The following is a 19260-nucleotide window of genomic DNA, read 5'->3' on the forward strand; positions in this document are numbered from 1 at the left end:
TAATAATACAGTTTAAAAAAACTGCAGTTCTTCTAGATACTCATTAAAAAAAGGGCTTGGCAAATTATCTCTTTTGTACCAAACACTCAGGTCAGTTCTGAAGAAAGTGATGAATCAGCCTGTTTGTTGACCTTGGTTAAAGCCATCTTGGAAGAGAAGACGATTGATTAACATGAGCGATTGATTAACATGAGGCCTGGAGATTACATGTGCATTTCTATTTCTCATTCAACCCTTTCCCTCATAACCATGAATAACTGGATTATCAGCTGCCTCTGAACTCCCCTGGTGTCTGCCAATTCCTTTCAAAAGTTACATTTCTTTTCAGGCACCAGCTCGTCTATCCTGTAAAATGAAGAAAACCTACTGAGAGCCAAGGCCCTCAGCTGAGATTAACGATCGTGAATGAGAGTGACCCAGGGCAGCACATGGGAAGAAGTGGGGGTACCATTTGTGAGCCAGTCTATGTGGTGACAAAGTACCATGGAGTGACAGGTCCCAAGACAGCCTCCTCATTTCTGAAGGTCAAGCTAGCATGCAAAACTTCCCCATAAAATGAGATGAAATTTACAAGAGGCTCCAGCAGTTCTAGAATGAAGGGTCTTCAGGAATAACAGTTACAGAATTACACAGCAGCTGTGCTGAGGGGACAGTTGGACGAGCTGAGGATGAGCTAAGGGACTGGCTTGTTCTGATTCAAATGTGTCCCTCTGAAAGATGATAAGTACCCCCCTGATAATGGGTTTCCAGGTTGTCCTTGAAAAAAAGTGGAACTCGGAATGTATCGTCTGGGTTGTGAAAACCAAGGGCATATTTAATTCTTTACTCTTAGTGATCAGGGGGTTTTGGGGTGAGTGAACCCTTTCCTATAATCTCCTCTGCCAGCTACTGCTGTGGTCCATGCCAGACTGTGGAACCAACACTGACCCAACAGAAGCCCAGTGGATTTACCACTTGGTATGGTAAACCCTTCCCCAACATGGGCAGCCCCTACCCTGGCCTTACCAAACTGCCTGGTTGCCTTCACCAGGAAGGCTCTGTGCTTCCTGCTAATTAGGAAAGAGACCTGGAATCATCCTGATTACTGTTTGAACACAGATTTTTGGTTGGGGTTCTGGCAAGAGGAGAAAAGATGACGAACAAGTGGTGTCTCCAGTAAGTTCATAACACAGACCCAGGGGGACTAATGAAAACAGGCCCCTCCTGTTTTCATTCAACAGAAGAATGAACTGAGGGGACAATTACAGGTGGTTACCGTGCCTAACCAGGGCAGACTCAAAGCAAGCAATCTTCCAATTCTTGGGTACCTCCTTCCTATTTCCTGACAAAGTGAGGTCAGGAACAGCCCAAACCATGAAGAGAATAAACTCAAACTGCGGCCACCCAAGGAAGCCCAGCTCAGTTCCTCACCCTGATAATCCCCTTTATCCCAGGGGCACAGCACCCATGAAGGATGAAGCTATCTTTCAAAGGCATCACAAGGCCTTTGGTTCCCTGGTCCCTATTCAAAGCCACACTTCTTTCTCCCTGTGCTTAGTCACTCAGTCGTGTCTGACTCTTTGCGACCCCATAGACTATAGCCTGCCAGGCTCCTCTGTTCATGGGGATTCTCCAGGCAAGAATACTGGAATGGGTTGCCATACCCTCCTCCAAGGGATCTTCCCAACCCAGGGATCGAACCCAGGTCTCCTGCATTGCAGGCGGATTCTTCACCATCTGAGCCACCAAGGAAGCCCTCTTTTCCCTGAGTTCAAACAATTAATAAACATTTAATATATCCAAAGAATCCAAAAGGCTGCCCATCCATCTAACCTGCCACAGAATGCCAGTTCCCTGCCTCTGACAAGAACCCCATGCAACATCCACTTTCTAAGTTTTCAGAAAGGCAGAGCAAGCCAGGCTCCAGGAAAGGTAAGGACACTTTCTTGGTCTCCATCACCAAAACCCATGCAAACTCTGTGCCACCCGTCCTTGGTTGTCAAATGCAGGGACAGCTGCTCCTTCTGGGAGCCCGCAGAGAGCAAGCTGTTGTCTCAGGAGCCCTCTCCAGTTATCACCGGTGTAGACCACCTGGGACCCTGGAAGGATGCAGGTTTCCATCCTGCACACTGGGGTCGAGGCCAAGTTCTGCGTTTCTAACAAGCTCCCAGGTGATTCCCAGGCTGCTGGTCTCCAGAACTGTCTCTGAGTTAGGAAAAACCCAGAGCAAGTGGTGCTCAAACTGTAGCTGCACCCTGGGATCAACTGGGAGCTTTGAAAAAAGTAGCAGCTTCCCCCAAATTCTGATTTAGGGGTTGAAAGTGAGGGTGCTTCAAATTTCCTTTTTCGATTCTGAAGGGCAGCCAAAACAGCTCTAGAAGATGGAGCTGCCTTTAAACAAGTGCAAGACGAGCTGGCTACATGGAGCCCTGCCTTCCCAGTGATCTAGGCTTCAACTTCCTCACCTGTCCCCAGGGTCATTTCCTCCTTCCTGGCTTTTGTTCCTGAACGACAGTCATAGCAAACAGCAAACACCTCTGCCGGCCTCATTCTGTGGGTTCACACAATCCTCAGAAGAACCCCATGAGGTCAGGGCTAGTATGATTATCTTCATTTTACAGGTGAGGAAACTGAGGACAGAGACGTAAGAAGCTGCCCCAAGCCACACAGCTGGCACGGGTGGCTCTGGAGTCCCAGCTGGTCCTAAGGCATGTGCTCTTAACCACTGCTAAAGCCTCAGACATTCCCCCTTTTTCTCTCAGAACTTTCCCCCAAACACTGGGACAGGATGTGAGACCTGGATCCAAGCAAGCAGTGAGCTGGCAGGCCCTCCACAGCCAAGCCCTGCCCTGGCAAGACGCCGCTACAGCTGTGGACCTATCTGCGGGTACCCCGTAGGGCACAGGCTGGAGAGGAACACATGGGCAGGTGGTTTCTCCAACAGTCCAAACGACAGCCAGAGCTCTATGCTGGCCATTTTGTGGCTTTAAACCCCTGATGGAAGACAAAGGGAAGGAAACATTGCACCAGGCCGTTTTAGGCAGCAGGAGAGTTTGCCTGGGCGTCCCACCCCTGGGACATGTTCCAGAAAGACCAGCTTCCTTCCAGAGCGGCTCTGCACCTGCCAAGACTGAGGCAGGGCCAACCTGGCAGCGTCCCCCGGACTGGTCATGCAGATACCGAACAGCAGAGTATCAGCTGGAGACACTGGAGCTGCAGACTTCTCTAGTCAGGAACGACAGTGAAATTGGTTTTCTCACATCCCTGGGCTGCCGGTCCTCACCAGAGGGGTGTCGATGCGGTGCACCCCAGGAAAGACAGAGCTCCAGTGGCTCGCGTGTCAGGGCATCCTCTCTCCGTGGCTGGTGTTTGTTCAGGGGAGGCTGAAACCACACACCCTCTGTGTGCCACCACTTCTGTGCCTGTGCTCAATCGGGGTGACAAAGGCCACGCATACACACATGCACACAGGACTGCACACACTCACACGTACATGGGCCTCCTCTAACTTTCTGGTCCCTCTCTAAGCTCCTCCAGCTTTATACACTGAATTCAAATAGAACTTCTTTTTGTGATGGTCAGTTTACTGGCCTGACTCACCCATTAGACTATAAACTAAGAGAGGACAAGGGCTTCCTTTTCTTAAATGCCCGAGCATCTAGCACAGGGCTATGCACACAGCACGTGTCATGGATTGCACTGCACACACCCCTACCCCCATCCATGTACTGAGATCCTAACACGGATACCTCAGAATGCGACCTTATTTGGAAAGCAGGTCGCTGTAGATGTAATTAGCTAGGACAAAGTCCTAGTAGAGTAGGTGGGTCCGCATCCAATACATTTGGAGTCCTTATTAAAAAAGAGAGGTTTGGACACAGGCACACACACAGGGAGAACATTGTGTGAAAATGAAGGCAGAGACTGGGGTGATGCTTCTATAAAGAAAAGCCAGGGATTGGCAGAACCTGCTAGAAGTCAGGTAAGGAGCAGGGACCGGATTCCTCCCTAGGCTCTCAGAGAAACCAACTCAGCCAACACCTCAATCTTGGACTTGCAGCCTCCAGAACTGGGAGGAAATAAATTTCCATGCCGACAAAGGTCCGCAAAGTTAAAGCTATCGTTGTTCCAGTAGTCATGTACGAATGTGAGAGGTGGACCATGAAGAAGGCTGAGTGCCAAAGAGTTGATGCTTTTGAACAGTGGTGCTGGAGAAGACTTTTGAGAGTCCCTTGGACACCAAGGAGATCCAACCAGTCAATTCGAAAAGAAGTCAACCCTGAATATTCACTGAAAGGACTGATGCTGAAGCTGAAGCTCCAATACTTTGGCCACCTGATGCAAAGAGCCAACTTACTGGAAAAGAGCCTGATGCTGGGAAAGATTGAGGGCAAGAGGAGAAGGGGGCAACAGAGGATGAGATGGTTGGATGGCATCATCAACTCAATGGACACGAGTTTGAGCAAACTCCAGGAGGTAGTGAAGGGCAGGGAAACCTGGCATGCTGCGAAGTCCATGGGGTCGCGAAGAGTTGGACATGACTGAGTGACGAACAACAACAGGCATCAGCCTGGAGTGCAGATCCCCTCTTCAGACCACGGGACCTACCGGGTCCCAGCAAATCTTTGGGCTTAATGGTCAGCTGCGTCAGTGCCTCCAGAGGCACAAAGCCCTGGTCACCTCCTCAGCGTGATCTCCACACACCGGGCTTGCTCACAGCCCAGGACAAGCAATTCACTCAGTGCCAAGCACCTACTGAGCTCCTTTTCTGTGGCTGGCTGGAGTAGCCTCCAGGTACCAAGATGAATGATCAGCCCCTGCTCTCAAGAGGCTCAACGTCTAGTGAGATCATTTCAAACACATGAGGTAAGTGTCACGAATGATACAGGGAGAGTGAGGAGAGTGCAGCATTTCATAGACCTGCATTGTCCAGTATGGCAGTCACCAGCCAGATATGGCCACTAAGCATGTGATGCATAACCAACCCAAAGTGAGATGTGCTGTGTCAAATACACATGAGACTTCAAAAAGTCCATACAAAAACAAGAGTGTAAAATATCTTAATATTTTTATTGATTGAAGGTAACAATGATCATATATTGGTTATACTGGATTAAATAAAATGTTATTAAAATGAATTTAGCCTGTTTTTCATTCTACTTTTCAAAATGTGACTGCTAGAAAATTTCAAATAACATATACAAATCATATTATGTTGTAAGTAGGCAGTACCGTTCTAGGACATTTAACCTGAGTTTGAAGGGAGAAAAATCAGGAATCTTCTTCCTGGAGAAGATTTCATTTAATATAAATGTTTAAAAAACAGCACTGATTGAGCAGCTTGCCATGTGCCCAGAACTTGCAGTACAAATTCTAATTTAATTCTTAATAACTGAATAGTTGGTATTTTACTCCTACTTTATAAACAAGGTCTCCAGGGCTTGAAAAAGTTTAGCTATTTGCCCCAGAATTCACAGTAATTAGTGCTGGAGGCAGGGTGTAAACTCTGTTCCCCACAAGACCCACAGGCCAACTTGGCCATCAAGAGGGAAGCAGGATGCGGAGGAGGTTGACGCCCACCCCACCCCCATTCCACTCCCATGTCTTTCTTACAGAGAATTTAAGAACAAGCCAGGGCTTTGTCTCAGTTCTATCCATCTCAACAAGGTTAAAATCCAGTTGACTGTGAAGCTCCTTGAATTGTATAGTTTACAGAAAAATCAAATTATGTAGAGGCCTCTTATAATTGAGGGCAATTTAGGAAATAACTTTCCAAAAAATGGCAGCTTTTACAGCTGTGTTACCATTTGGAAATTGCTGAGGTCGTTCTGTCACTTGAAAGCCTTCCTCTCGTTGAAATCTACCAGACTATATCCACACAGCCTGATACAGAAGGACCCCATTAGAGAGCTCAGCTACCAAGATTTGAATATATTGGGTCAAATTAGGCTTCCAGAAACAGAACAACTGCCTATAAAAACAGCCTGAGTGAAATGTGAACCAATCATGAAATCAATGGCCTCGCATTAACATGGGCCAGAGACGGTCTTACGTTATAACGACTATCACTGACACACTTACCTACGTGCTGGAGGTAAAACAGACACAAGCAACCACAGGAGACCTTTAAAACTTAACAGCTGAATTTGCCCATTTTCCAGGATGTGGGTTGAATGTACACATGCACACACACACTCCATCCAGAGGTACTCATGGCCTTAAAAATCAGCACAGCAAGCTTCCCAACAACTGAGTCTACCAGACACATAATATCAATCAAAATTTTTAGGTAGTGCTCATGATGAATAGCTAGTAGCTTTCAGGCAAGAGGAAATCATCTATCTTATTATTATTCAACACAAGTCCAAGTATGCATCTGCCAAACATCTGAGCCTACAGGACAGGGACCAAGCATGATCCCAGACCCGCTAAGAAAAGTCCCAGGTTACCTAACTCAACCCAGATCACTAATGACTAGCGAAGATCACCCACTCTGCTCTGGCCATGTCCTAGGTGCTTTTTATACATGATGTTATTGATAAACCTCAAAAACCTGCAACTCTGGTATCACACTCCTATTTTACAGATAAGGAAATCAAGGGCTCAAAGAGGTTAAGTAACTGCCCCAGGTCATACACCTGGGCTGGGATCCTCCCCTTTCTTCCAGCATCCAGTCATCTCCGCCAACCCAAATTGTGTCTGACACCAGATCCCCCAGCTGTCCCGGCTGGATTGGAAATCTGACCAGGGACAGCTTCTCTGGCTCAAGAATAAAGAAGCCGTGGGTCATAGTGGAAAAGGCAACCTGCTGCCCCTGGTTTCTGCAATGGGCTCTGCTCATCCATTGTGATTTGCAATGAATAATGAAGCATGCTCCCAAGTGCTGTGTGTAAGATCAAGTTGATGTAATATTTCATCTTTGCCGGCCAGCTGCCATTCTGCTGGGCTGACAGTAAGTAATATCTTTGAATAAGGAGACGATCCACAACTAAATCAATTAAGTAGACAGCTGTTGGGTCAAAGCAAGATAATTAGATGGACTCGTCATTTACCAGGTGGTTGGTAATGAAGGGATTAATTGACCAGAGTTGGGGACTGTCCAATGTCTGCTCTCTTGCCTTCCCCAGTGGATACAGCCATTCAGTATCTTTATTCCCGAAGAATGATTTTCAAGGAAGAGAGCCCTTTCATGCTCATTTGTGAGACTGAAGCTGATCCTTCAGAAGTGCCCACCTGATGTCTGGCTTGGAACCGCTATGGGGTTCTCCTTTTTATGGGATCAAGAGCCAAGTAGCTCAAGTGTCCTTTACATGGGGATCTGCCCAATTCACTGCCCAATGGCTCGACTTCTTAGGTTTGTTCACATAATGAGTCTCCAAAGCTCAGGGCATCAACGAACCTCCCATGGAGCACAGGAAGGAATGTGGTCACCTCGTATTGGTGAATGAGGCTGAGTGCAAATAGGTAACATGGTCCTTCATATAGAAAGACCATAGAAAAGACAGGGAGCAACCTCAGTACACATGGGCTTCCCTTGTGGCTCAGCTGATAAAGAATCCGCCTGCAAGGGGGGAAACCTGGGTTTGATTCCTGGGTCAGGAAGATCCCCTGTAGAAAGGAAATGCTACCCATTCCAGTATTCTGGCCTGGAGAATTCCATGGACTGTACAGGGTCGCAAAGAGTCAGACACAACTGTGCTAATTTCACCCTACTTCACTTCAGTGCACATGCTCTGAGCTCCTTTTCATGTAACAGGTGATGTAAGAGCCAAAGAATCAAAGATTTTATTTTTTAGTTTTATTTTTTATCCATGCTGCACAGCATGTGGGATCTTAGTTCCCCGACCAGGAATCAAATCCACACCCCTGCCTTGGACTGCCAGCGACATCCCCTTGAAGGTTTGAAAACCGGAGGGGTCCTTCCAGAATCTCCAACCCAGTGCTTCAGAACTCAGGCTGCCCATCAGAACCAACTAGGGAACATTGGTTCCACCCCAGCCCTGTCCCGGACCAACCAAACCAAAAAAAAAAAAAATCAGAATCCCTGGGGATCTGGGCACTGGTGATTTTTCAAAGCTCATGAATGCACGAGGTGTGGGGAAGCATGGGTACAATTCAACCCCTTTGTGCTACAGAGGAGGAGACTGCAGTCAGGAGGGGCCAGACCTCCTAAAAGAAGTTAACAAGCAGCCGAGCCAGAAGCAGAAGCTGCTTTGTAAGTTGCAGACCATCTCTGGGGGTCTCTAGGGACCACTAACCCCTCTGGAGGGTGAACAAGTCTTATGAAGCTGGTACCAACCTGCCCCTCTTCCGTATCCTCTCCAGTCAGCTTCCAACATGCTCTTTCACGCCTGCTACAAACCCCTCACCATTCTCTGAACGTGCCATGAACTGTCCCACCTGTATGCCTCACTCCTGCTGTTTCATCTCTCTGTAACGCCAGTCCCTCTGCTCTGTCCAGTGAAGACCGGTATGCCTTCAGAAGCCTGGCTCAAAAGCCGCTTCCTCTAGAAAGCTTCCCATTGTGCCCTGCCCCTCAAAGGGTTAACTGCTCACTCCTGATCCTCCCATAAACTTTCAAGACGCTTCCAGTTTCATCGCACAGCACTTCTCATGTTCTGTTACCTACATGCCTCTCTTCCCCATGTCTTTTCCCTCTGTTTATCTGATAAACATCTGTAGACGAAATAAACCTTGGCAAGCCTTGCTCAGAAAACTATTTAGGTTGGAGCTGGTAGAGCTTCCCACCTTCCCTTGGACAACTCAAGCTTTTTTCAATCTAAAACTTAATCAAAGACCCCGACTTCCAAATGTCACCAAGCTGTACTATCCTATAGCAGAGTTCTTGGGGAAGCAGAAGGAAGGGACTCCCACTTAGCCTGGCTCCAGCCAGGAAAGAAAGACTGCTCCAAATATCATGTTCCATGAGAAAAAACAAATCTGCAATTGTTTATTGGACATCTACCGTGCATTCCATGAACCTCGGCCCCTGCCTTCAGGAATTCTGCAACTATCCTGAGCTCAGCTTCAGTCACCATGAAACAGAACCTCAAGAAAGCATTTTTCCACCCAGGAAAGATAATGGGATAGAAGTTCTTCCTCCCACTTTCTCTCCAGGTCAGGTGGACCCAGCACAACCATTAAGGAGCTATGGGATCTTGGCAAATTGCTTAGCAGTTCTGAGCCTCAGCTAACTTATCTGAAGGATGAAGTTATAGATAACCTTCCTTCTAGGACTGTTGTGAAGATTCCATGAGATATGTGTGGAAAGTCACTGACATTCAATGAACAGTAACTTTCCTCCTCCTTTCCCTTCCTCCTTCCCTTCTCTCCCTCTCTCCATCCTTCTTCTTGGAGCCCATCTTATGGAGAAGTAAATATACTTTAACACATAAAAGACTGCACCAATAAAGGTCCAATTGTTTAAATTATTATTACAATAAAATATTGACTGGTCAAAATATTGTATTTTCTGGTCCCCAGGGGCCCCTAGGAAGGTCTGCAGGCTACTGGCGCATGCATGGAGGCCTCCTGGACTTAGAAGTTCCTGGTCAGCCCCTGGACTGAGCATCTGTCTTCTCGGAACATAGTAATCACAGAGCAAGTGCAAACGCTAAAGAAAGAAGCAGGCAGGGCAGGGCTGAACCACATGAGTGATGCCGGGAAGACTTCAGGGAACCCACGAGAGGACCGGGAGGTGGGTGAGGCAAGACAGGCTGTCCCACCCCTTGCTGGCATTTTTGGGGCAATTATGCCCTATTAATGGCTGACAGCAGAGCTCTGCCCTGCTGTCTGGGCTGAGCGGGGCAGCCCGCACATGTGCTCGGCCCGCAAATATGCAGTTGGCAACTCTTGAACTTTCGGTGACTTGACGCCAGCTGATATGATCAGCAATTACGCTTTATTTTGGGGCCAGGAAGACAGCGGAGAACCAGGAAAATTATAAGACATCAGAGTACAGTTTTTCTAAGAATATCACCTACAAACTTTTTTTCCACCCACTGTTGTTTTAATGGTTAGGGGTGTGCGAGGCACTAAAATAAGAAAACCTTGGACACTAAAAGCAGATTATAGCCAATTTTCCTAAGGGAGCTTTTAAGATTTTTGTCCAGTAAAAATCTGGATGTGATTTTTTTTTTTTTTTCTTTTTTGGATGGGGTAATTCTTGCCAAGAGAACTTTGCTGGCAGCAGTGAATACAGCACAGAGATAAATGGATTTGTAGCCTGTCCTGGATTTGAATTTTTACTCTGCTTCTTACAAGCTGTGTGACAACTTCCTTGGCCTCAGTTGTCCCATATGTAAAATGGGGGTGTACCACCTACTTTAGGGCTTGACACAAACATTCCATGAGAAGTTTATGAGCATCCTTGGGTCCGGAAGATCCCCTGCAGGAGGCCATAGCAACCCACTCCAGTACTCTTGCCAGGAGAATCCCACACACAGAAGAGCCTGATGGGCTGCAGTCCACAGGGTCGCAGAGAGTCAGACAGGATGGAGGCAACTTAGCATGCATGCACGCAGAGAGCATTTGGCCTACATTCCCAGTACCTGGTAACTAGGATGGCTCTACTTGCCATAATGTTGGTTTCCTTACTGTCTAAAATATACAGTTCCTGTTTTCACCATCATATATCAAACCCAAACAACCAGTCAGCATAAAAAGGGGAAATGGCATCTCTGGGAGCAGTTTGGTTTCTAGCAATTACAGTGTTTGTCATCTGCCTCTGTGATAACATCAGTCCAGACTTAGCAGCTTCCAGAGCTCGGCTGGTAGGGGAACACGAGAAACCAAAACCAAGCCCCACTGGGTGCAGCATTTGTGAATGTCTTATGGACACAAAGCCAGACTTGGCTCCACAGGAGCTCCTGCTCCCTTCTCTCCTCTGAACTCTCCAGCCTACAGCCATCCCAAAGATCACGAAGACAGTTTCTCGGAGAAGCGCCACCAACGGAACGTGTGTGGGAAGAGAACATAATTGCAGCTTGTAAAGGAAACCAGCCTAAGAAAAAACATTCCGGGACAACATCCCGAGGAAACGCGGAGATCTTCCTGCAGGGACATTTTCCTGGTTACCAGCAAAAGGGGACAGACAGCTTGCCCACAACATTCTTGATGGAGGCTGGTGACTCACCCACATACTCCCTCCCAAACGGCTCCCAGAGACGCCTCCCCAGCCCTATCTTCCCTCCCAGGTCCTAGGCTTCTAAGTGAGCATCTCATCCAACGCTGCCAGATGGAAGAGATGGAACGTTCTCTCTTCTTTGATTGGTTAACAAATAGAACAAGCAGGGTCTCCCTCATCAGGTAACCCACTCAAGTCAACCTTGGAATAACAAGGAGAAGCAGACACAGAAGGCTAACCACACGAGCCCTGCTCAGCCTTTTGTGCCCAGTGCCTGGCACTGTGCTACATACAGTGGGCATTCACAACAGCGGATGAAGAAATGAAAGTGTAAATGAATGAATGAATCTGGCAAGGAGCAAACTCCATAGGAGGCATTGAGCAAGGCACATCTTCTCATGGAAGCCTGCAAGGCAGGAATTGTTAACACCATGTTATAAAGGAGGGAGACAATCTCAGATGGGTTAAGTGTCTTGCCCACACTCACATAGCTGGTACATGAAGAAAACAAACTTTGAACCCAGGTCTGACCCTTGAGTCAAGGCTTCCAATAGTGAAGCCATTCTCACAATCATGATAATGATGAACCATGCTTACCCTGCCCCTGACACATCAGAATTATTTTATCCTCCCAACACTTCGGAGAGATGGGAAAGCTGACCCTAAAGAGAACTCATCAAGTATTCAAGGTTGCACAACCAGCTTTGAGTGAAGGAGGAATTTAAACCTGGACTTTCACTCTTTCAATCAGACACTCAGGGGGCACCCACTACAGGCCAGGGTTGGGGACGCAATGATGACTGGTGCCGACACAGTCCATAGACTACCTGTCCAGAGAAATATCTACTTCAGAAATAGCTTTTCCCATGACACCATCTGCTGCTCATAAAATTTGCTCAGGAAAGCAGGAGCCCTTCAGCAGTCTTGTTTCAAAAGAGAAAATAATCTGAGAACAGAGGAGGTCAACTGAAAGAGACAGGTATGGTTTGCGTCTTGATAACACATGTTTTCAACATAGCTTACTGCAAGAGGGGTGCTGAGCTTGGTGGCTCAGAAGGTAAAGAATCTGCCTGCAATGCAGGAGACCCGGGTTCGATCCCTGGGTCAGAAAGATCCCTTGGAGAAAGGAATGGCAATGTACTCCAGTATTCTTGCCTGGAGAAGTCCATGGACAGAGGAGCCTGGTGGGCTATGGTCCTTGGGATCACAGAGAGTTGGGCACGACTGAGCAACTAACACTTAGCCTTTCACCAACCAGAAATCCTTTCTATCGAAGTCTCTTCCTAGGACCAATATGTGAACAGGTGGGAGACTGGCCTATAGTAATCAGATTATCGGGACACCAAACAAAACCCAAATCAAGATAACCAACAAGGACCTACCATACAGCATAAGGAACTATACTCAGTATCTTGTAATAACCTATAGTGGAAGAGAGCATTTTTTTAAAAAAAGTATTCATATATATACATATATATATAACTGATTCACTTTGCTGCACACCTGAAACTAACACAACATTGTAAATCAACTGTACTTCAATAACCATTTTTTAAAAAGGCCAATTCCCTGCTGAGTTACCAGAAAGCCCAGTAAAGGAGACATCAGGCAATCTGAGTTTGCAATCACCTGGTTAATCTGGCCCCACCACACTGAGTTCCAAAGTGATGGGGCTGAAAGAGGGGTGTGAATTAACATGGTTAGGCCACTCATTTTGCTCAAACTCAAGAGTCCACTTTTCCAAAGGGTGAAAGACAAGAAAGAGATGTGGAATCAGAAAGTTCTCAGGCTCATCCCTTGGCAAGACTTCCAGGAATTCAGCACTTCTAGGGAAGCAAAGAGTTTCTTCCTCTGCAAGCACCTTGGTCCACAGAAATGCTAACTTAAGAATTTGATACAAAATCATTCTCAGAGATTATAGCCAAAGGAGTACATTTCCCCCTCTTTCCCACCAGATATCAAAGGTCAGCTAATGGGTCACTAGTTGTTCATTCACCAGTTCTTGGCATTACAAGCTAATTAATGTTCTCCCAAAAGGGCCAGCCTTGGAGTCTTCTCATCAAGACCCACACACACCAACGCTGCCATCACCATGGCAACGAGGCCTCCTCCCTTTGCTCCTAGCTTTCCATGGAGGGCACTGTGTCTTGGTTGGAGCTTATTTTGCTCAGAGAGGAACTCTTCATAATCAAGTTCAACTTACCATGACAGTCACTTGGCAAAAAGTCTCCTCACACAAGGGTCTTGTCAGACTAGCGCAGTGAGATGCACCTCTTGGGTGCATCACTGGGCTCTAATAATCGGACGTGAGATCTGGGTGGTGAGTTCATCCCCCACGTGGGCCTTCTTTGGGGACATCCACAGGGAGACTGCACAGCCTGGCAGGCTCTGCAATTTCAGAGCCCCTTGCTGGCACCTGCAGCTATGTGGTTCTCAGGGACCCCAAACCTGAGCAGGTTCAAAGCTCAGTCCAGCACTCCACCAACCCGTTCCTCTCATTCGAAATACCTCTTGCTAGAATCGCAGAGCCACTCTATAGAGAAAGGGTGACCGAGAAAGCAACCAGCTGAAGGTAAAAACCCAGGCAGTGGAAAGAAATTTCAAATCCCCAAAGACCAGAATTTTGGAGTTTTTCAATCCCCCTGCCTTCCCCAAAAACTGACACATGGACTCTGAGTGGAGAAGCAAAGAAGTTTCCAGGGCTTACCTGGGTAGGGTTGTAGAGCTCCTGCAGGGGGCTTCGGGACCCCTTCCGGCAACAGATGTCCACACCAAAGGGGTTCCTCCGCATGACTGAGGAGAGAAAGCGAAGGCTCATCAGAAATAGGCAACAAACATTTGCTGTCTGACGAAGAAAAAGGCACAGAGGGAAGAAGAAACAGGTGGGAAAGGAAGAGAGAGAACCAGCTTCTGGCTGAGCTAGTCCTTTGCCCGGTGCCACGGGGCCCCCTGGGTCTCCCCCAGCTTGCAGGCGTGTCCACACCATGTAATTCTCACGTGTCAGGAAATCTTCTTTTGATTTTTTTCCCCCAATCATTTCACAAAAACAGGCAGTGGGTCGGCTGCGGCCCCCGGGCCGCCATTTGTTGACCCCCTACCCTGGTGTTGGTGGGACAAGCCCCAAACACACCCTCTGCGCCCTGGAGCCCTTGCTGGGGAGGAGGCGGGTCCCGTGGGCAAGGGTCCGTACATAAAAGCCATTAGAATTTGATTAAGCAGTCGGTCCGGGGAAACACTGGTTCTTTGTTCTTCCACGGTTGCCTCGAGAAGCGGGGAAAAATCCACGTTGTGTTTTTCTTTAATTTATTACTTCATTTTTCATTTCCACCCCAAACGAGGTAAACTGTTAAATGCATGCAGGTTGCCCTCAGCGCACAATGACATAGCAACACTTCGGAGGAGGAAAAACAGCTGGAAAACTTGTAAAATTCTGCCCACCCCATGCAAGATTAAACTCTCCCCGTGGCGGCAGACAGTCGCCCCAAGACCAATGGCTACGAGACCGCCACAGAGCAAAACCCCACCATGGAACCCATTAAAAGTCAGCTTTTATGGGGGGCAGTATTATTTAATTGGTTTATTTTTCTAATACAAGGCCTTTAAAATGCTTTGACCGTGTGGGGCCTGCGACGTGGGCCCTTTCCCAAGGCCGGCCGCCCTCAGGGCCTCCTCCAGGCCTGCCCACGACTTCCCTGGGCGCCCCGTGAACCAGCTATGGCACTCCAGGCCACAAAAGCCAAGGGGCCTGGTGTGCTTTTTATGGGGTTGACAACAATCCTGCCATTTATGGACGGTGCCTCATGTGCTGGGCACTTGGGTTCCACATAATCCTTCACACAGTGAAGGAAGGACCTTAACCTCTCTGAGCCGCCCTTAACCTCAGGAATTTGACCAAGGCGGAGGCCATGTGGGGAGAGAGCTGCCAAGCTGAGACTCAAACCTCATTACTGGGCTCCTTCATACCCAAATGATAGCACGTGGGTGTATTTATCCTGTGTGTCTAATACCTCAGAGGAAGTCAAGGGAACAGCACACGCAGAGGGTAGCAGCTAACATTTAGAGGGCCGTGAAAGTGCGCCAAGCAGCGCACACATGTAGGCCACACCACGACCCTAGGGGGTGGGCAACACTACTGCCCCACTTCACAGATGGGAACACTGAGGCACAGCAAGGTCAGGGAACCCGCCCAGATCTCATGACTGGGAAGAGGCGAAGAAAGGATTCCAACACATGCAGCCCATGCCCTCAACTGCCATGCTGGACCAACATCAAGTGTCAAGTCCACCACGCATCTCAACAGTTCCTGCTGGCCCCAGACCAGGATGGCTGGCCACCTCTAGGACAGGTGATTTAGAATGTAACCCAGTGTTACAGGAGCCATCAAAATGATGTGACAGGACAGAAAAACTATTAACAGTTATTATCTGTATTCATTTTCTTACTCAACAAATTTTTATTAAACACCTTGGATATGCCAGACATCAGGTATAGGGGGCAGAGACCCCCTCCATTGTATTCATGCTGTTTCTCTGGTGCTTGGTGCCCAGTAGGCACTCAAAGAGGTTCATGAATGATGTAGGATTCAAGGCTTCCTTTACACCCATCAGACATTGTTTCCTGCTAGGTAGAAAGGAAACTGCCATTGGCAACAGGCTGCTGTTATTTTTTTCCTTTGAAAATGAAAGGTCTGATGATCAAAAGCCCTAAGAAAGGAATCCCTAAGGACATTTAACAGTGGCCTTCTGCTGCCCACCCACCACGAGTTTTCTTTAGCTACAGGACTTGTTTTCTCCTTTCTAAACATGAACGAAATGCAAGACCATTTTGTAAGAATCTAACTGGTTCAATTCACAGTATGATTTCTTGGACCCAGAAAACAGTTGTGTTTACAGATATGCCTTGACTTATGATGGGTTTACAGAGAGGGCAATGGCAACCCACTCCAGTACTCCTGCCTGGCGAATCCCATGGACGGAGGAGCCTGGTAGGCTGCAGTCCATGGGGTCGCTAGGAGTCGGACATGACTGAGCGACTTCACTTTCACTTTTCACTTTCATGCACTGGAGAAGGAAATGGCAACCCACTCCAGTGTTCTTGCCTGGAGAATCCCAGGGACGGGGGAGCCTGGTGGGCTGCCGTCTATGGGGTTGCACAGAGTCGGACACGACTGAAGCAACTTAGCGGCAGCAGCATGATGGGTTTATCAGGACATAATCTCATCCTAAGTTGAAAATATAAGTTTAAAAATGCATTTAATACACCTAACCTCCCAAACATCATGGCTTAGCCTACCTAAAACATGCTCAGAACATTTCAATTATCCACGGTTGGGCAAAGTTATCTAACACAAAGCCTATTTTATAATCAAGTGTTGAATATCTCATGTAATTTGTTGAATATGGTTGCTGTTGTTCAGTTCCTAAGTTGTATCTGACTCCTTGCGGCCCCATGGACTGCAGCATGCCAGGCTCCCCTGACTCCCACTATCTCCTGGAGTTTGTTCAAACTCATGTTCATTGAGTCAGTGATGCTATCTAACCATCTTATCCTCTGCCACCCTTTTCTTTTGCCTTTAGTCTTTTCCAGCATCAGGGTCTTTTCAAATAAGTCAGCTCTTCACATCAGGTAGGCAAAGTATTGGAATTTCAGCTTTAGCATCAGTCCTTCCAATGAATATTCAGGGTTGATTTCTTTTTGGATTGATTGATCTCCTTACTGTCCAAGGGACTCTCAAGAGTCTTCTACAGCACCACAGTTCAAAAGCATCAATTCTTTGTCACTCAGTCTTCTTCATGGTCCAACTCTCACATCTGTCCATGACTACTGGAAAAACCATCCCAGCCCATTTTCAGAGAAGAAAACGGGCCCCAGGAGGGCATGGAATGGCTAAAAGCCCCATGGCAGGGCTGGGAGAGCAGGACCAGGCCTACCCCACCTCCCCAGGCTAACTGGTCCTCCCCAACCCCAGGCCCTGGCAGCCAAGCCCCATGCAGGCCTCATCTGCCTGGTCTCCTGCCCTCTAAGGGAGTGCTTTGTGCATAGTAGATACTCACACATGTGTGTCAAATGAATGAAAGTAAAACAACCGGTCATCTGAGAGTTTCAAAGATATTTTTTCAGCTAAAAGGTATCAGGCCAAACCATTTCCTAACAGCAAAGAAGAGAAGTTAACATGTTCTTTCCTAGCAAACTTCCTCAAAATTCTTTTATTGGCTTTCTTAGTCAAAGGAATTAAACAAACAAAAAGCAAAAGTAATGGTGTGCTCTCATGGATCTTGGAGGCACCTTCAATGAGTCTGACAAGCACTCCGTAAATATTAGTCTGCCATACTGTCTCTCCTCTACTCCTCATGAGCACCCTGGAGGCAGGTGGACTCACATCCATTTTAAAGACCAGGACACTGAGGCTCAGAGAGGTTGAGGAATTTACCTGCTGACATAGCTAGTGAGTGGCAAAGCTGGAGTCCAAACCCTGCATGCTCCCCCTACTCCTTTGAAACGAGACATATTACAGGTCCCTGACATTACAGGTCATGGACATGCACAACTGGATAAGGCCAGGCAAAGAAAAAAAAAAAAAAAGGCAGTCCTGAATACTGAGGCAGTGTTCTCCAGCCAACCAGAGCCTTCAGGTGTGTTACAGACACTCAGCACACTTGTGTTCACAGGGGACTTTTCAGGAACCCCAAACACTGAGGTAGGAGCTGGGTTCAGCCTAGGTTGTCGCTAATATTTAATTAACAAACTTCAATTTTCCAACTTTCTATTCCTTCCTTCTCACAGTCCCTTCAACAGGAATAGCCCAGAGCCATTCAAAACGATCCCTAGATCCACTTCTCCTTAGTGGAGACCCTACAACCAGCCAGAATATTGAGGCACCTGGGGTTCTGATTTGGGGCTAATCTGAACCCTTACTGTAGCTAGTTCTCATGTCAGTCTCCTCTCCTACTGTAAGCTCTCAAAGCTCCTGATGCCTAGCCTGTGGCTGCAGAACTAAAATGAATTAAACTTTTGGCAGATGAAGGTCAAGGGTATAAATCTAAGAATTAGGTAGATGCGTTCGGTGTAACTCAAGAAGAGAAAGAACACAGCTTCATCTAAGAGCCAGGAGATTTACTGCATAGAAACCTTCCACCAAAGGACTCTGATTCTCAGCTTTGAAGAATATACTTGTATAGAGTACATTTCCCTGTTGTGAGAAGACCTTGGCTATCAAATATGCTCACCAAAACCAATGGCAATCAATGGCATTCCGTCTTTCAGGTGATCCTGGGACATCTGTGAAAATGTGTCCCAAGCAGAGGGTTGTGCTGACTTTCAAGAAGCCCAAGATCCCTGTCCAAGTGCAAACCAGCTGTCAGTCAGATAGGTTAGTGCTGGCAGAGGCACACTGGCCACAAGAAGAGCCTTTGGAGACCAGCAAAGGGACTGGGTATGCACAGCTGGGGAAAAGTGCCCTCTGAATTGGTTTTGATTGAACAAGAGAAATGGCAGGATGCAAAGCTTAGTAATGACCTTCCTGACTGCTAATGTTTGCTCTCTGCCCACAGAGGCAGTGTGGAAGAGGTGAAGGCGAGAAAAGGGGGAGGATAGGGAGAACCCAGTGGAGCCTTCCTTGCCCCCTACCCCATTTTACAGAGTGGGCCCTGGACACAGGAGCATAAGGGACTCGCTTGAGGCCCACGGATTGTCAGAAGCACAGCTGTGACTAGAAAAAGGGGCTCCTGACTCCTGCTCTCATCCCTTTCTCCTTTTGTACCCAGTTTACATGTTTTCTTGGGCTTCCCTTGTGGCTCAGCTGGTAAAGAATCCACCTGTAATGCGGGAGACCTGGGTTTGATTCCTGGTTTGGGAAGATCCCCTGGAGAAGGGAAAGGCTACCCACTCCAATTCTGGCCTGGAGAATTCCATGGACTCTATAATCTACGGGGTTGCAAAGAGTTGGACATGACTGAGCGACTTTCACTTTCACTACATGTGATGCACTATTTCCCTGCTCTGTTTTATTTAATACTAGTCCAACTTATTGAATTGATTTTACAACCAACTGACGGGTCATGACATATTGTTCAAAACTCCCCGACTTAGATATCTTAGAAGAGTCAGGTCAGGGACAAGAGGGCTCACTGAGGTTCAACCTGAGCTTGCTGAACACA

At 47.5% G+C, this 19260-nt stretch overlaps 1 protein-coding gene across 4 annotated transcripts in view; it reads right to left on the reverse strand.

Annotated features, from left to right (window-relative positions):
* Positions 1–19260, reverse strand: part of CHST11 (carbohydrate sulfotransferase 11) — a 269418-nt gene that overhangs the window by 129501 nt on the left and 120657 nt on the right. For all 4 annotated transcript variants that reach the window (XM_070370238.1, XM_070370237.1, XM_005899069.3 and 1 more), the window contains exon 2: positions 13812–13897. In XM_070370238.1, coding sequence (XP_070226339.1) covers positions 13812–13897 — 86 coding nt within the window. The remainder of the gene's footprint in view (positions 1–13811; positions 13898–19260) is intronic.

This window comes from Bos mutus, chromosome 5 (assembly GCF_027580195.1).
Source record: "Bos mutus isolate GX-2022 chromosome 5, NWIPB_WYAK_1.1, whole genome shotgun sequence".
NCBI classification, from domain to species: Eukaryota; Metazoa; Chordata; class Mammalia; order Artiodactyla; family Bovidae; genus Bos; species Bos mutus.